At 36.0% G+C, this 17,104-nt stretch overlaps 2 protein-coding genes across 2 annotated transcripts; one reads left to right on the forward strand and one right to left on the reverse strand.

The window, feature by feature from the left end:
- Window positions 1-1,255: 1,255 nt before the first annotated feature.
- On the forward strand, window positions 1,256-11,811 carry LOC102686603 (T-lymphocyte activation antigen CD86). Its single transcript, XM_015341234.2, has 8 exons — window positions 1,256-1,917; window positions 3,716-3,738; window positions 4,791-4,837; window positions 5,952-6,263; window positions 6,717-7,007; window positions 7,728-7,856; window positions 9,800-9,833; window positions 10,168-11,811. The coding sequence occupies exons 1-8, from the start codon at window positions 1,903-1,905 to the stop codon at window positions 10,205-10,207; spliced, it is 891 nt and encodes a 296-aa protein (XP_015196720.1). The 5' UTR covers window positions 1,256-1,902; the 3' UTR covers window positions 10,208-11,811.
- A 258-nt stretch (window positions 11,812-12,069) lies between these two features.
- On the reverse strand, window positions 12,070-16,873 carry fzd4 (frizzled class receptor 4). Its single transcript, XM_006627827.3, has 2 exons — window positions 16,312-16,873; window positions 12,070-14,917 (listed from the first exon to the last, which is right to left on the reverse strand). Exons 1-2 carry the CDS (start codon window positions 16,564-16,566, stop codon window positions 13,586-13,588), a joined length of 1,587 nt encoding a protein of 528 aa, XP_006627890.3. The 5' UTR covers window positions 16,567-16,873; the 3' UTR covers window positions 12,070-13,585.
- Window positions 16,874-17,104: the final 231 nt, after the last annotated feature.

A 17,104-nucleotide genomic window follows, 5' to 3' on the forward strand; every position in this document is an offset into this window, starting at 1 on the left:
CAACTATTGTTCCACCAGTACCACTTATCCAGTAACCTGGCTGTCTTCAGAGGTCTCCTATCTCGGTACTGCCCAGGCCCAAACTGTCTTGACTTTTCTGTACAGTTTACCTATGAGTTTCAGAGTCAAGTTTCAAGGTCTTACAGCTGAATTACTATACTCTGAGACAGTGCATGATCTTGCACTAGTCTTTTTGCAGGACTTTTTTAGAGCAATATACATTTCTACACATAATTTGAGGTTCAGCTGGTTATCTCTACTGTAAGTATATCAAGACAAGACTTTGTGTTATGTGGACGTTTTTCAGTGAAGCCCTGTTCCTTTATAGGACTGTAGACTCTTAAGTCTACACGCCCCACATAGGGCGTGCTTGTTTACTTTTACGTGTAGCATTGGGGGTTCAGTGGTAGAATTCTCACCTGCCATGCAGGAGGCCCAGCTTTGATTCCCGTCCAATACAGACCTGAATATTTTTTCATGGCGGAGCGGTGGCACTGTGGCTAAGAATCTGCGCCTGTGGCTGGAAGATTGCCAGTTCAAATCCCGCGGCCAGAAGAGGAGTCCTACTCTGTTAGGCCCCTGAGCAAAGCCCTTAACCCCAACTGCTCCAGGGGCACTGTACAATGGCTGATCCTGTGCTCGGAGCCCAAGCTTCTCTCCCTGTCTGTGTGTCTGTCTCATGGAGAGCAAGCTGGGGTATGCGAAAAGATGAATTCCTAATGCAAGAAATTGTATATGGCTAATAAAGTGATCTCATCTAATCTTATTTTAGGACAGACAAATATGATAAATAGGATGACCATAAGTATTAGGTTATTTGCTAGCCACTTGTGCAAACTAGTAATGAGATGACAGTAGAACCATGTGAACATTTAAAGTCACTAAAAATGACAGGAATAAAATAAAAGTCATAGAGCCACATAAAAAGAAATGCAATCCCAATTTTCCAATTTTTTACAGCAGGGTAAATAATGATAGATTGAAAGAGAGCTTGTTGGAAATGCTCTGGCCTACAGAGCTACCCAAAAATGCTGCCAAATTTACAGGTGCCATTGTACAAGCAATATGTAGGTGGTAAGAGCTCTGGTGGCAAGACATAGCAAAACTGGCAATGATGCAGCAAAGACATACGGTACACCACCAACAGGAAGCAGCCGTCATTAACCCCACAAATGACACTCCTGGAGAGTCGGATGGAAAACATTATTAATCTACAGCTCACAGGTGCCGAGTCGCCGAGTCGCCTGGGTGTTGGAATCTTGTAAGGATACAGCCAAGGATTTAGTTTTTCCCCTGAGACATGTTCTGGGAGCTAGCAACCCTGCACTCTTCAGGAAGAGGATGGGAAATAATGTACCAGTTTGTTTAATATTTGACTCTAGATTTAGTTAAATGTGATTTTTTTGTGTGATGCTAAGATTAATATGACAAAGTCGAAACCAATATGGGACTGGCGAACATTCAAGTAGAAGTAAATATTGGATGATTTCAATTTTATAATAAATAAAAAAGGCTTATTTGTTAAAATAATTCCATCTTTCAAACAAGGGGTACTCAACTTTCAAGACCTCCAGTCCATTCTATTGCAGAATTTGCTATCCTCTGCACCTTACTAAATTTACCAAGTTACCAAGACGGAGCTGATATATACATAATACTGTAATAGATAAGGTGTTTATTGTATTCTGGTTTAAACTGAAAGTATATCACTTACTGGGTTATCTCACTTCCTCCTGAATTAACTGAAAAAGTCCCCTCAGACAAACTTCATAAACACAGTCATACTATAGTCGTTCTTGATGTGAAAAGACATTTCAAAAACGATAGTCCTAAACTAAATGCCTGGGGCAGCCAAGGAAATGACAAATCTCTGGCTTCTGAAGGAACGATTAAAGAAGTGAAATGAACAACAAAAAAGTAAGTGTTCCTTGTGTTTTTTTCACTCTTGGTCCCATCTTACACCCTTTAAAAAACAAAAGAAAGAGAGCAAACCTGTAAATGGCAGATGGGTTGGAACAGGTGCTTGAAATCACAGGAATTACATTTGCCGTGCTGTGTTTTTAAGATGAATACGTAATCCGTAGATTATATTTTATTGTCTATGAGGAAAGTCACATTAAAATGTCTTAAATTGTTTTGTTTGTGATTCCTGTGGAAAATGAGTTCCTCAGGAAATTCTGAATATCTATTCTGAAAGTGAAGTCAGTTGAAATACGTTTTCTTATATAAATTAATTTACAATTTATATTTACTATTTCAGTCTGTCTTTTTGTGAGTGTTTTGTTTCTATGTGATTGTTATGAAATAGCAGTTTAATGTGGATGCTTTGTTAAGTTTCTGCTATGTTACAGATTATTTATACAGATTATTTGTACAGTTTTAAAGGAAATATTGATTTACTTTTCTGAGGTATAACATCTTCTAATGAGTACTAGAAGATGTGTTTTAATATTCTTATCTTCCTATTTAATGAGTGGTGGTGAATATATACAGTATAACAACATACAATCAGTAGAAATCAATAATAATGTGAGTGACACAAATAATGAAATAATAAAATTAGAACACAACACATCAAATCAAGGCAAGAACAAGACAAAAGCAGAAACACAACAGATAAACAAAAATTATTAGTATAATTTAAACAGAATTAAAACCTGGTGTTTCAAAATGAGATTGAAGACAGAATTTTGAAAGTGCTGACTGACTTACAAGATAAAATATATTCTGGAAGATTAGTACACAGTTTTGACTAACAAAACAGAAAGTATAATATCCTATGATTCAGGGCTTCATTTTTGGAACTGAAAGAAGGTAAATTTCAGGTGTATAGCAAGTTATCAGCGCACATACAGAAGGTAAGAGCTTGACCATTGTAGTAATAAGCCATTAAACCTGTAAAGGCTTTATGGTGTTTAAGCTTAGTTTTACATAGACATATTATGCAAATAAGCAATTGTTTGTTGATTTTGTTTTCAAAATGACACATTGTCTGGGAACAATTACGCTATACAACTCACTTTTGTTCACATGTGGAAAACCTACAGTACGTGTTATCAATGATATGATCAATCTGGAGTAGGACTACATCAAAAGCAATATAACTTCTCCCCAATACATCAGAGTTCTTAGAACTGAACTTTTAACTGTCTGTTAGTTGTGAAATCCACAAGAATGAATAATATATTAAATCTAATTTAGTGATACACCTTTAAATCATCCAGCAGTTATAGTAAGGGATAACAGGACATTTACTGGTAAACTAATTCCCCATTATGACTGGATATGCAAAATATTTTTTACACATAACTGTCTGTGTAGGGAAAACAAGTCCATTGTAGTAAATGGTGTTGTAAATGATGTGATACACATTGTAGTAGACTGCATATGTGCTATTTCCATTGTTTTATCCAATTTATATCATAGCAGGCAGTCTATCATTCTGGATTAAAGAATTACAGTTTTATTTGTGGGAAAGCTTAATGCCTATAATCATTGCTTTTACCAAAAGAAGAAGGGTGAGTTGGCACTCATTTTAATCATAGTTTTGGTTTCATTAAAAATGCATAACAGGGAATTTCCTAGTCAAATATTTCAGATTTTTTAGGTATAATCATGAAGATGATAAATGAGTAAAATAATTATTTTTATGGTAATTAAGTGTATCACATGGTCACATTTATAAATTATATTTACATGAATTTATATTTTTCAGGACTCCACGATTTTCTATTTTCTGTAAGTAAATGTTATTTTTTTTCATTACAGTATTTTGCTGTAAAATATGTAAACATTGCCACCCAGTAAACCAAACTCAGTTTAGCTCCATTCCAATGTTTAAATCTAAAGCTTTTTTGAAGCTCCGTTTAAAAAAACTACATAATCATAATCATCTGTATCACAGATATAAATCTAAGATTAACTGAAAATGAATAGACCTTTCATAACAGAAAATATCAACCAGGAATGTAAAGTTTAATGAAAACACAGAATATCGCACAAGAACATCATGAATATTTATTTTCATTATCAATTGAGCCTGCATAAAACCTTTGTTTCCTAAGTAAGTAACTAATTACTTACGACACTTGTGAAAGTTTGTATTTTTGGTGGGTGCATGTGAGTCTTTAATATAAAATCCATTCTTCTTTATGGAAGTGAAAATCATAGGATTATTATTTAATGATGATATACGAGCCAGTACTCACGAAGGGTTTAACACAAGTCTGATACAGAATTGGAATAAAACACAAAAAGGTCAATGCAGTACATCACATCACACCACTATGGTTTATTTTATAGTAAATCCTTCTTCATTAATTTTACAGGTTATTTGTAGCCTTTGTACCACACTTAACAATAGCAAATAATTAATAGCTAAAAGTACATTCTGATGTAAAATATTAAATTATGAAAGAATTTCTACATTTTCTATACGGAGAAGGGAATGGCACATGTTTGATTCTGTTCTGAAGTAAGAGTTAAAACACTGAACCACGTGCTGATCATGCTTATAAACGTAATTTGTGGTGGCTTTAGGATTACCAGATAATTCTTCATTCCATCTAGCAATGGAAATCTTCTGTCAAGTACAGCAATTTGTTTTTCCCTATTGGCAGATAGGTCTTAATTTTGGATTTATCCACGCTTTAGGCTTACTATATACAGAGCAAACTCTTTTAATCTATTTCTTTCATAGCCTTAATTTCTTTTAACGTAAGTTGTTAGTAGAAATTAGTGTACTTGTTATCCAGTAATTTACAGCTAATCATTATTATGTTTCTTCCTAGGTGTATATTTATATACCTGATACCTCTGTTACAGTCAATAAGCTCAGGTAAAACAAAAAATTACTTCTGGGACTCTCTTAAAACTCTCAAGATACACACAAAGCCTAATACTGTATGTCACATAGCCCAAGATATAATAACTGTTGGCACAAGTTTGTGAAGCCTTTTTTTTCTGAACGGTATGAATAGAATGTGTTAACAATACAATTTCTCATCAGATCCTAAACAATAATTCTATACATTCAAACATGAAATACTTAGGAAGGATCAGAAACAATCCAGAGAAAGTAATGCTTTAGTCATATGTCCTGCATGTGTATGTTAACAAGACATCCAACCATGCCAAATAACAGAGTCCATGCCAAATTTGTAAACTAAAAACAGTTAATTTTCACTAAATTTGGTGAGTCATATTTCGTAAAAAGATAAGCCTTTATTTGTATGTAAAAAGGACAATAGTAAACCAACAGCAGAAACACAGAAGTGAAAAAGGGAACCTGACAGCACCAAAGGATAGTCTCCCCTTCAACCCCCTCCCACTCCAGGCCCAAATAAAATCGAAATTTGTTTTCCTTTCGTCATGCAATAGACATCATCACTTTAATGAATAACTCCCACCCACGCAGCCTCCCACACACAACCCACCCACCATACAGTAGCCTCAGTGTGTCTGCTATACATTCCCATGTACATGTGGCAGGAACAACAGTCCAGTTCCCCTCCTCAAGTCCATCTTCAAAAGGTCACCCTTTTAAATGAAACTGCAGTTCTTTTTTTTAATTTTCAATATGTAATCAAGGTGAATAACTTCAGTTTTTTCATCAATTTTCCATTATTCGGAAACATAAAAGGTTTAGTTTTTTCCTAAATTATTACACGATATAAACACAATTCCCTCAAATTTCAAGAAACTTCCTGATGGACAATAGATACACACAAAGGCTTGGAATGGTGTTGACATTACCAAAAGCTGCACACATTCTATAGGTGTGATTTTCACAGAGGTGTTATTTTTAAGGTACCACAGCCATATTGCTATAGAAATGTTAACGCTTTCAGTCACACTGAACTGCTCTTTGTATTGCAGTAAGTATTGCCTTTGTGTTTCTGAGTCTTTTTCCTTTTGAATGAACAAAACCACTTTTTCAAAATGTATTCCAGATAAGATCATGGCATATGTTGGCGGAAATATTGATTTACCATGCACTTCCCAGAAGAATGGTAGTGAAATTAAATTTTTATACATGCAAAAGTATGCGAACGAAGATCCCCTCTTTGTTAATGGAATCCATAAAGAAAGAAGCACTAAAGAACAAATAAGTCCAGTCTTCAGGAATCGCACATCCCTAAATGAATTTAGCAAAACTGTTAATCTGTGGGACATAAGGATTACAGATGAAGGAATGTATGACTGCATTATAATGTATTATCCAGATGTCCAAGTGTCATCCAAGTTTTGGTTGACAGTACTTGGTAAGTACAGTATACCATTGAATGTCTTACCATTGAATTTCTTGCCTGTATCCATGCCACTTTTTTCAATACTTTTAGCTTTATAAGCTCTTTGATGCATTTTCCGTTCTTGTTAAATACATCTATTTTATTGTAGATATCTACAGTACTCTTTTGCTTGAAATATCATGGTTGTTGTGGGAAATTGTAATGCAGTAAAGGAAATGTTTTTTCAGTTTAGGCTTGTACATGCTGGATACTGGTGTCTTAATGAAGGAGATCATATTAACACAAAAACAGGCATTTTATTTTCTGTATGTACAAAAATGTGAACTTAACGTACTTAAATGTATTAGTTATTTTGGCATGGTAAGGGAGAGCATTGAAAAATGTCAACATTTTAAAATGTTTGCGTGGACTGATCTGTTTCTTTGCCACACATCAAAAACAGCTGCTTTTTTCTTCTCTCCCCAGTGAACTACAGCACACCAGTGCTGACAGTGCCAATGAACAGCAGTGGGAACAGTACAGGTGCTGGCTGTCTCATTGAAATCACTTGCTCTTCATCTGGAGGTTATCCTCAGAAGAATATTAAATGGAATCTGCACGGAAATGAATCCTCTTTGGAAAAAGTAAATGAGAGCATCAGGGAGGATCCAGTCACTAGGCTTTTTAACATTTCAAGCACAATATCAGTGAACGCCTCTGGGCCCATCAACGTTAGTTGCTCTGTAGGAGAGGAGACATCACCAGAATACGAAGCCTGTGAGTATTTATGACGATGACGTTACGCCAACATACAGGCTGGGTGCAAGATGATCTTGGCTTTGAGTCTTGAGGGATCAATAGGTGTCATGTCCAGATCAATGAGGCTTATTTTGGGTAATAAAAAAGGCTCTGTATTTGCAAAAAAATAGCTAGGTGGCCAGACTGAAGAATCGTGTACAAAATTCAATAACCAACAGCTTATTTCTGTTGTTTTCATTTATGCATAAACATGTCAAACATATAATTTTTCCTATCAGTAAAAGGGTTATAATGGTGACAAGGTGACCCACACTACTGCCTTCAAGCTCCAGGGTCCTGAATTTAGTTCTGCACTTCTATGTGCAGAGTCTGCACATGCCCAGGATCACTCAGGATTTTACTAAGTATCCTGCTATCCTCCGTCATCCGAAATACATGTAGATTAGGTTTAATTTGCTGCTGCTTGAAATGGTGTCTTTCCAGGTGATGGTTTCAAGGAAATTTTGCTACCCAGTACAATTAGTGATGGCTAAGGGACAATAGTGAAATACTGTAGAACCAAATGACCATGATGAGCCGTTGGTCTCCTCTCACTTGTGGCGGTTCTGATGTTTCTTTTTAAATGTTCACATTTGAAGTTGTTATAGCCAAGCAAATAAAACTAAATCATATTTTAATAAATCTAAAATCCCAAACAAAATTCCTGTTTTCCATTTTTTCTTTTTCTTTTTTTTACAGGTATGGTTAAAATACATCCACCAGATCCACCCACAGATGATAACTCCTTGCATATTGCTGTGGCACTTATAGGCCTTTTCGTAATTATACTGATTACTGTGCTAGCAAATAAAATGAAAAACAGACAAGGTAAGCAGAAGAGTCAAGTCATCATAAAAATGTTTATTCCATCTTTTCCTAGTCACCAAATTACATTTACACAGGTTCCATAATTAATTTAAAAGAAATTCCACCTTCTTTGGATAATCAGCTGAGCCTACATTCAAAAGGACATCTGTTAAACAGCATGACTCTTTACTCTGTTTTTCAATATTTTTGCAAATTCTAGACCCTCCCCAGTGAAACCTCTTAACAGTCTTGTACAAACAGCCCCGAAAACATAATATCAGAGTTATCACCTACTGTAACGTCCTGCCCCTTCATCCTTCTGTGTTCTTTATTCATTTATTCCTGTGATCTCTACTCCATCATTCTTAATGGCTTTATTTTCTAAAACTTCCAGGTAGAATAGTAAATCCTGAAATATAGAGTTGGTCCTCAATAGCTTATTTAGATATAAGATAAATATAATTTTGAATAGAAAGCAAAGTAGACTCGAAGGGGGAGCTGGAATAGAGTGCATTTAAAAAGAAAAAGACAATATTTTGATTGTGGATCTTTTTGTGTGTGTGTGTGGAGAATGATGGAGAGACAAAGAATACTGAGGCAAAGGAGTAATTAAAGCACAAATCTCACCAATCAATCACTGAATAGGTGTGGAAGAGGTGAACCCAGTAATTTTAGCTTCTTATGTCTTTCTAAAGTCTTTGAATCCTTGTAAAGGCCAACAGAGAGGTCTCTGTAATCATAGCTAGTAAAGGTCAAATGGGAAACTATGAGCTTGGAGATCCTTGATATTCACTGCTCTGAAATGTTTCTTGAAACAGTTGCATAGACTCATTATTGTATCACAGGGAGAAAACCATAAATGCCAGGGTATTTTTTTTGCGAGAGATGCAATAAATGAGATATCAACAGATACACTATTGTTAGTGTCCTTAATGTATGAAGGAAGACCATCAATGAGTCATCTTATGAAGCTGTCAAGAAAGGAGGAAATGTGAGCAATTGTGTAGGTAAAGATTAACACGATTGGACTTCTTGGTGTAGGGTTTATGCATTTTTGGAAAGAGAATTGACTTAATTGTAGATGTTCAACAATATAATTTATTGTTGATCAGAACGGAGATTTATGACATGCCTCATTTTTACTATATCATCAGTGGATGGATCCCATGAACATGTATACTGTAGTATGTAAGGGCATAAGATTTCTGCCTTCACATTTGTTGGGCCTATTTCCATCTGTGTAGTCAGCGTTTTAACATCCCCAACCCATTTTCACATCCTTTTTCTTTTCCCAGTCTTACACAGCTTTGGTTTCAAATTGCTGCTCACCCCTTCTTTCTCATTCGAACCACAAAAAGGCCTTACTGTTGAAATGTTATTTTTTCTCCTTTCTATTGCTGTTGATGAATATTTTTGTTCACTTTGCGAGTACATTGCGTTTAGAAATTATAATGCCATGCAGCAGTTTAGAACTCTAAGGAGGAGACTTTACTCTTTTTCACATTGTGATCTTGAAATTTTTAATATAGTCAGGATAGTCAATTAAGGGGGATTTAGATTAAATAATGATTTGTTTCCCTTCCTACCATATCAACAGAACATGAGAAAGATTATAACTAAGAGTAGGCCATTCAATTAGTTTTCTCAGTTGTTTGTTACTAGCTTTCTGATCCAAGTGTGTCATTCAACCATGTCTTTAAGAAATGCAGGCCTCTGCTTCAAGGGTCTGGATAGGTAGCTTGCTTTAGAAACATAGAACCTTTGTACAGATCACATGCCTACACAGACTGTGAAATATATCAATATCCATTATCAATATCTAATTTCATTGTTATAATATGTTATTAGCATTGCTTTTACTTTGCTTTTTGTTTGCCTACAGTCTTCTTCTAAGATATTTAGATTATCACTACTGCTTTAGTCAGATTCAATATTTCATGCATTTTCTATTTTGTTTTAAACAGTTCACCTTCAGGAAGGGGATACTCACAGAAATGAGTAAGTACAATTATTTTCTATAGTTGTTAATCAAAACTACTATTATCTGTTTTGCACACTTGTGTCCACAAACACACTATACAATATATTTCCCTCAAATATCACTGTTTATTAGAATCAGAGAAAATGGATATTTAAAACTGTTAGTCAGACTGGGATCCCAAAGAATAGCTGTATTTGCTGTGGCTCCTGTAATCTTTTATCTTTTTGTGTTATTAAGAATTTAGGGGAAAGTACATTATGGAAAACTTCATCTGTGTTTCTGTGTCAGGATGGACTCAAGATACTATAGTGGGTCTGAAACTCTAAATTAATCTCTTCTTTTCTCTTACAGACATGAGAGTATTGTTCTTACTGGAATAGTGGAAACCTGAAACTCTGTGCATTTACCACATGGCAGCTTGATACTTATAATTTTAAGAAATGGACACTTTTTTGGATTGTTATATTTTTTACCATAGGTAAAAACCGAAGAGAAACAAGCAGTTTTTTTTTTTACCTCAAGCAAAACTAATGCTTACCTCTCTGCTTATGGTATGATAAGTGGAATACTGACACTTACTGAAGAATGATGTTTTTTGTGGTGTACAAAGGGAGAATACAAAAAAGATTCACAATGTGCTGTTTGCAACAATGAGGACATGAGTGTGAAAACAAAAGTATCATTTTAGTCTTTCCATTTTGTAAATTCAAAGTTCTCAAGAGTTCATGTTTATTCAACATGGTGTAATATTTCAACCAATTTATGCAAATTTCCTATTGGAAATAATGTATTATTCTTGTGAAGGATATGCCAGTTTTTAAGTTTATATGCTAGCTAGATTTTATCTTTTCTGCTGGCACTCTGCACTTTTCTAACGTCAAACGAACAGGTTGTTTCCTTTGATAGAATTTAGTAGGTTTTATGTTCTCAAATGTTCTGAATTTTGTCTAACAATCCTAATTTTCTTTTTCTGTTTTCAATTGTACTAACAGTTTAAAATGCAAGTGTATTATAACTTATGACAATTCTACAGATTTTTTTAGTGTTTTCATTAAATTTCTCAAAGGGATTTCAAAACATTTGGCTTTTTTGTGTGCTCACAAAAAAGTACCTGAAGAGGGCACCAAAGACTTTCATTTTAAAAACATTCAGGGATACGAAACTAATCTATGATGCAGTTGTAGCTGCTCACCACATGAGGGAACTGCTTACAAATCTTAAAACATTTATGTTTGAAGAAACTTTCTCCACGTTTCCAGACACCAATTTAAGAATTGCCTTTAGTTGGTATTGTTTCATTTTACTTTACAGGTGGCTAAAAAGAAGTCAATCTTTGTGGATAAAATACACAGAGATTGAAAATTGTGCCAGAAAGTAGGTTTAATTTCCTGCATTTAAATTTATACTGTAGTCCTTTCCATCCTGTGGGATTTAGCAAATAAAAGGCAACTTGTACCTTGGTAATATGTTCCAGCCATTATGTGCCATAAATCCATGTTAAAAGGACAATCCTATTTAGAGGTACAGTATGTCTCAAATGTCTGCAAATACTGTTTATAACATTTTAAGTGCTTCTATCCAAATATTTCATGTTCCAGAGAAATGTATGAAAGCTGTAGCTTATATGTCCATAATTACCTTATTAAGGCTTGACAATGATACCTTATAATGATTTGAGTGGGTTTTTCTTATCATGTAATAGTAATTACTTGCATTTATTTAATGCTTTTCAACAAAAAAAATCCCTTCCCATTCATCACTGAAGGGCACTACCTACCTGAATGATTCACTGGAGCTATTCTGCACTAGCAGCTCAGAACACAGCAGTTCACTTGGAGACGTGAAGAAATTGCTTCACCACATCTTAATTTCTGCTCCGTTATTCACTCAGCTCAGTTATTCACATAAACTAACATCAGGATTAATCAAAACATCATCTTGCCTACCAAACACAAACTACAAAACCCAGTACAAATTACAACCCCAAGACTGTGATTGGGCAAAATAGAAATTCAGATTTTGTGTAATAGAAATTCAGATATAGTCCCAACTTAGATCTGTCTAGTGTAAGTGTTTCAAATTAACAATGTGACCAAGTTATTGCATTGGTGAATGAATTACAAAGTAATCAACAGAAGTGAATCAACAAATGTCTAGCAAAGGCATATTCAAATTATGATAAATTCAATACATTTATAAATCAATCAGTGTCATAGACTTATTCTGGCAAAAGTGTAAGAAAAGACACAGAGATTAGGAAACCAAAAAGTTTAATTTTCTTTCTTCTGATACAAAAGCATTTTTAAATAACAAACGTGTTTTTACAAAGATAAATTAGAATTTTCATAATATACATTAAAAAACAAGAACCTGTTGTTTTAAAAAATATTTCAAAGTACTATGTGGTGTCCTGGCTGACTTGGCTAGGTACTGCATGTACCCAAATGTTTCTGTTGTGCCTTAAATCTGAGGAAAATAATACATATTCTGAAGGAAAAGAGAAAAGTACTGTGTTTTATACTTTGAATACACTGTCCAACTTTCAGCTTTGAAAAAGTCATTGAAAATATGTCTTAAATGGACAATTCAAAACTTGGCATCATGTTCTGTTGAGAAAAATTCATTATCTATTATGGTTTTGGTTTGATATAATACATAACTTGTATTTTCGCCCAGTATGTCAAATGATAAACATTCCTTGAGGATAAAGTCAGTACACTGCTTAGATACTGACAACCGATTATTTTCTCCACATCAAGAGAAAATCTTGTGCCGAATAACGAAATGAGTATCAACGAAAAGCTGAAAGATCACATTTTGCATGTGTGTGCCTAAGGATATGAAAGGCACTATTCTAAAAAGAAATATGTTGTATAAAATGGCATTTGGGGCCATTAGACATTACAAGCTTTTAAAGATTAAATGTTAAAGTTCGATGCACATTTCCCAAAACCACAATAGGTTTAAAAAAAATTACCACTTATGACCACTGATAAATTGCGATAATTAAATTAAAAGTGCTTAGTCCTCTTTTTTATTAGTTCATTTTGCATTTTGGTGAGGGACAAATGTTGGAACTGAACTGGAATCCCTTTCGGAAACTTGTATAATTGCTGCAGTAGACCTAAAAAATACCACAGTTAATAAAGCAGCACAAATATTTAATTGAATCTGACTTTTGTTTGAAGCATAAACCCAGGGTCTGTAGAACAAGCTCAAATAGAATCTCTTTGTAGTGCATTTCAGTGTAGGTACACTCCATATATTTGTATAACATCTGCACTGTTAAACGTCCAGTGTAATTTATTTTAAATGCATATCAAATACATTGTAACTTGCTACATAAATAGGATTCCTTTACTGTTACAGGTATCCACTGTTAAAACCCTGAAAACGTTACTGATGGCCCGCACAGTGCCATTCACAAACATGTAGAAACCAGTCTTTCACAGCCTGATGTGCAGATTAAAAAACTGACAGCACAAGGAAAAGCCTGTGAAATCTACTCCGATTTTGTCCCCTTACACAAAAAGGGTCAACATCCTCCCTCACAGATTAAGGCTACAATATCATGAGGGGCATCAACTTGGACTTCTACTAGTTGTAGTTTATATAGCATGATATTTTCTTTTTCAGAGCAGTGACCTCTGCATCTTAGTCTTTGTCTTCATTCAACATGAGAGTGGGCCAACCCACGTTTTAACCTAATCAGGCTAAAAGATTGCTTTTTTGAGCCCTATACAAAAGGCTGTCCCTGGCCTCACGGCTTTCACACCACTGTCTCATTTCCCTTTACTGGCTTAATCCAGCTGTCTGCCCTTTTGTCCCGTTTTGTCCTCCCTGAGCTCACCAGCCTGCTGGAGCATTTCTGCCATGTATGCAATGTCTTGGCAGACCAGATCCACATGCCCGAGGTTATGCCCACCAGAAGAGACATGAAAATTTTTAACATCTCCACAGCCATATAGGAGTTCCTTGCGGAGTGTTTGAAGTCACTCCAGCTGGAAATCTCATAGAAGTAGCAAGCTATAACGCAGGTGGCTGGCACTGTGTATAAAACTGAGAACACTCCAATTTTGACCATAAGCCTCTCAAGTTTGTCTGTTTTAGTTCCGTCCTTCTGCAGGTTTGACCTGATTTTGAAGAGAGCTACCAAGCCGGCACCAATGAACAGGGTTCCTATCACAAGGTAGGTGAACAAGGGTGCCACCACAAAACCTGTGAGGGCATCAATGTGTTGGTTCCCAACATAGCACAGCCCAGTCAGATCATCAGCGTCAACCAGCCTCATGATTAAAATGACAATGGTCTTAACAGCTGGGATGGCCCAGGCTGCAATGTGGAAGTAGGAGCTGTGCATCTCAATGGCTTCATGTCCCCACTTCAGACCTGCAGCCAGGAACCATGTAAGAGTGAGGATCACCCACCAGATGGAGCTTGCCATGCCAAAAAAGTACATGAGCAGGAAAACGATGGCGCATCCTGTGTTTTTCAGCCCTTCTTGGATGAGCACTGGTTCTGCAGCCTCCTCAAAATCGCAGGATATCCTCTCCCTCCCTACTGTCAGTCTCACAATGTAAGCAATGCTATAAATATTGTAGCACATGCTCAGAAAGATGATAGGTCTCTCTGGGTAGGAGAACCTAGAGGAATCAATGAGGAATGTCAGGACAGTGAAAGTGGTTGACACAAAGCACAAGATGGCCCATGCTGCCATCCAGATATCTGTGAATAGCTTGGCCTGCCTTCGGTAGAGGCCAGCATCGTAGCCGCACTTTAAAACGCAGTTCAGGCTCCTTTTCACCCAGACATATTGGTCCGGGTTTGCTCCCAAACTGTGGCATTCCTCCTCCATGGGCTGTAAGGTTTTGATGGTGTGGTAGGGGGGTTCCTCATCTCCGGGGCCCTCCATGCACATGTGGTTTTGGTCATTCTGAGGTGGAAAGTGGCTGCAGTTGAGTGGCTCAGGCCAAACAAAACCGAACTCAGTTAAGACAGGCAAACATTTGCGCTTCACTGAAAGGCACATGCTTCCACAGGGCCCGATGGGGATGTTTACCTTGTCTGTGCACATGGGCACATAGACTGAGCACAAGAAAAACTATAAGAAATGGGAGAGAAAGAAAAGAAAATCAGCATTAAAGTGCACTCAATAGCCCTGTGCAGAAGATTGTTTCATATTATATGAGGTGTGAAGCTTTTTATTTTAGTTAAATACATCACAATGCATTTAATGGATCGATGTTAATGTAAATTATATAACATTATACACATATAATGTGTCTTGACTAGAGGGAGAACTATAAAATTGGAAAGAACTTTTTTTTCTGATTCAGTAAAGGAAAGGAAATTCAAAGCATATGATGCAACAAGAAAATACTGGTTTGATTTCGGGACACTCGAAAACATAAAATAGCATTAATAACAGGCTACCGCCACTTCTGGGCGTATTATTCCTTAATAAAAACGAACTGTAAAAGACATTTGATATTTACAAACTATCTTAAAACAAGCTATATTTTTGATAACTACAAACTATTTGTATCCTTAAGGTTTCAGAAAATAAATTTCAGAAAAAAAACTATTCAATACTTCGGGGGGAAAAAAAAACATGAACAAAATGTTTTAGTGCGCACAAGATAAAATATGAAGAAAAAGAAACGGTGCTACAATATGCCCAAACTATTAAACATACTATATATTGCATTTATTTTAAAAATGAAAGGTAATCTGTGAAAGTTCTTTTTCTGAAGAAAGGAAATGTCGGCTTTTCACTGCGGTCATATACAGTACTTGCACTTGTTTAGCCGTCGTTACAAGTACAGAAGACTGTAAAATGTTCACCAAGTTCTATGACTAATACTGTATAGATCTGGACAAGCAGAATGCATAACACGATCAAATGTTTTCAAAAGAACAGTGTTATAAGGTGAATATATATATATATTTGCATCCTATTGAGCTCCTAAAAAGAATAAACCCCAAATATGACCCACCTGCAAGATCTGGTCAGATGATGGAACTGAATGTATTTATTTCTTAGCACAGAAGAAATGGAAAAAAATGAATTTGCAACAGTGACCATTCTTATTCAATAGCACTTTTATTTAATATAATCTCCTATTATATCTGGTCACTTTGAGTAAGTACTCTGCTTTATCCAAGCCTTATAAACTCCATTTTCCCATGTGTAAGATATTAAAATTTGAAGGAGTCATTAAGCAAACTTCACTGAGTGTGTTCTGGGCATAAGCTGTGGTGCTACCTATAAAATAAAATTATAGTCATATTTATTCTCATAATAAAAATAATATCTTGATTGTTTAAAATACGCTCTCGCATCTTAATGATTTGTCTGGTTCTTTGTTGTTTTTGTAAGTTTGAAATGCTGTGCAATAACTGCGGGACAAAGAAAGTTTTCAATTAATTGTCTAGCACAGCTAAAACAGAGACGGTGATGTTAGTATTGCAAACAGATTTTGAGGTCACACCAACCTTTAACTGACTTGAACACCCGTACTGAATAAGGGGAGTAAATGTAGTCAGTTGAAGTTCCGCGTCAGACTGAAGCACGTTCCCAACTAAATTGGGCATCTTTGTCACATTGTATCCCAAATCCTGGCACATGGAAATCCTGATTGGGTCACACTGTACTTCTTCCTCGTCTCCGAAACCGTGAGCTAATCCCAGCTGGTGGGAAAAGACGATCAAGGAAAACACAACGATATCCAGAATCGAAATCCAACGCATGTTGCCTCGCTACTGTATATCCAATGGGCACAGAAGACTCCAGATGCCAGCTGTTTGCGCCTATCCAAAAGTTTTGGAAGATGAGGAGCTTGTGGATTGTAGTAAACACCTTACAGCAGAATGGGCTTGCAAATACTGTGCAATAAAATCTCCTATGTTAAAGTGTTGTAAATGCACTTTCAATTAAAAACAAAACTCTGCACTTGCAAACAAGCAGACTCTTTTCTTCGCTGATGCTTCCCTAGCAAGAGATTTAGCTTATCGACCCTCTTACGAGGTCCCACCGCAAAATTGTGAGTTCTGTTACCTCTCCAGCCGAGTTTGGTAAAGAGGGAGCTCACATTTACTCACCCAGAGAATCTTAGCCAATCAGGGAGCAAGCGATCAAATGTAAGGGCGGTACTTGGGTGGGCTTGAATAAAGTGATTCCCTGTCATACAAGCATGGTAAAGGGAAAAAAAAACCATGGGGAACTGACAAGTTGCCTGACACCGCTCTTCAAGCTGATTGTAACTAAGTATCATGGACTGTCACATCT

This window comes from Lepisosteus oculatus, chromosome 5 (genome assembly GCF_040954835.1).
Source record: "Lepisosteus oculatus isolate fLepOcu1 chromosome 5, fLepOcu1.hap2, whole genome shotgun sequence".
NCBI classification, from domain to species: Eukaryota; Metazoa; Chordata; class Actinopteri; order Semionotiformes; family Lepisosteidae; genus Lepisosteus; species Lepisosteus oculatus.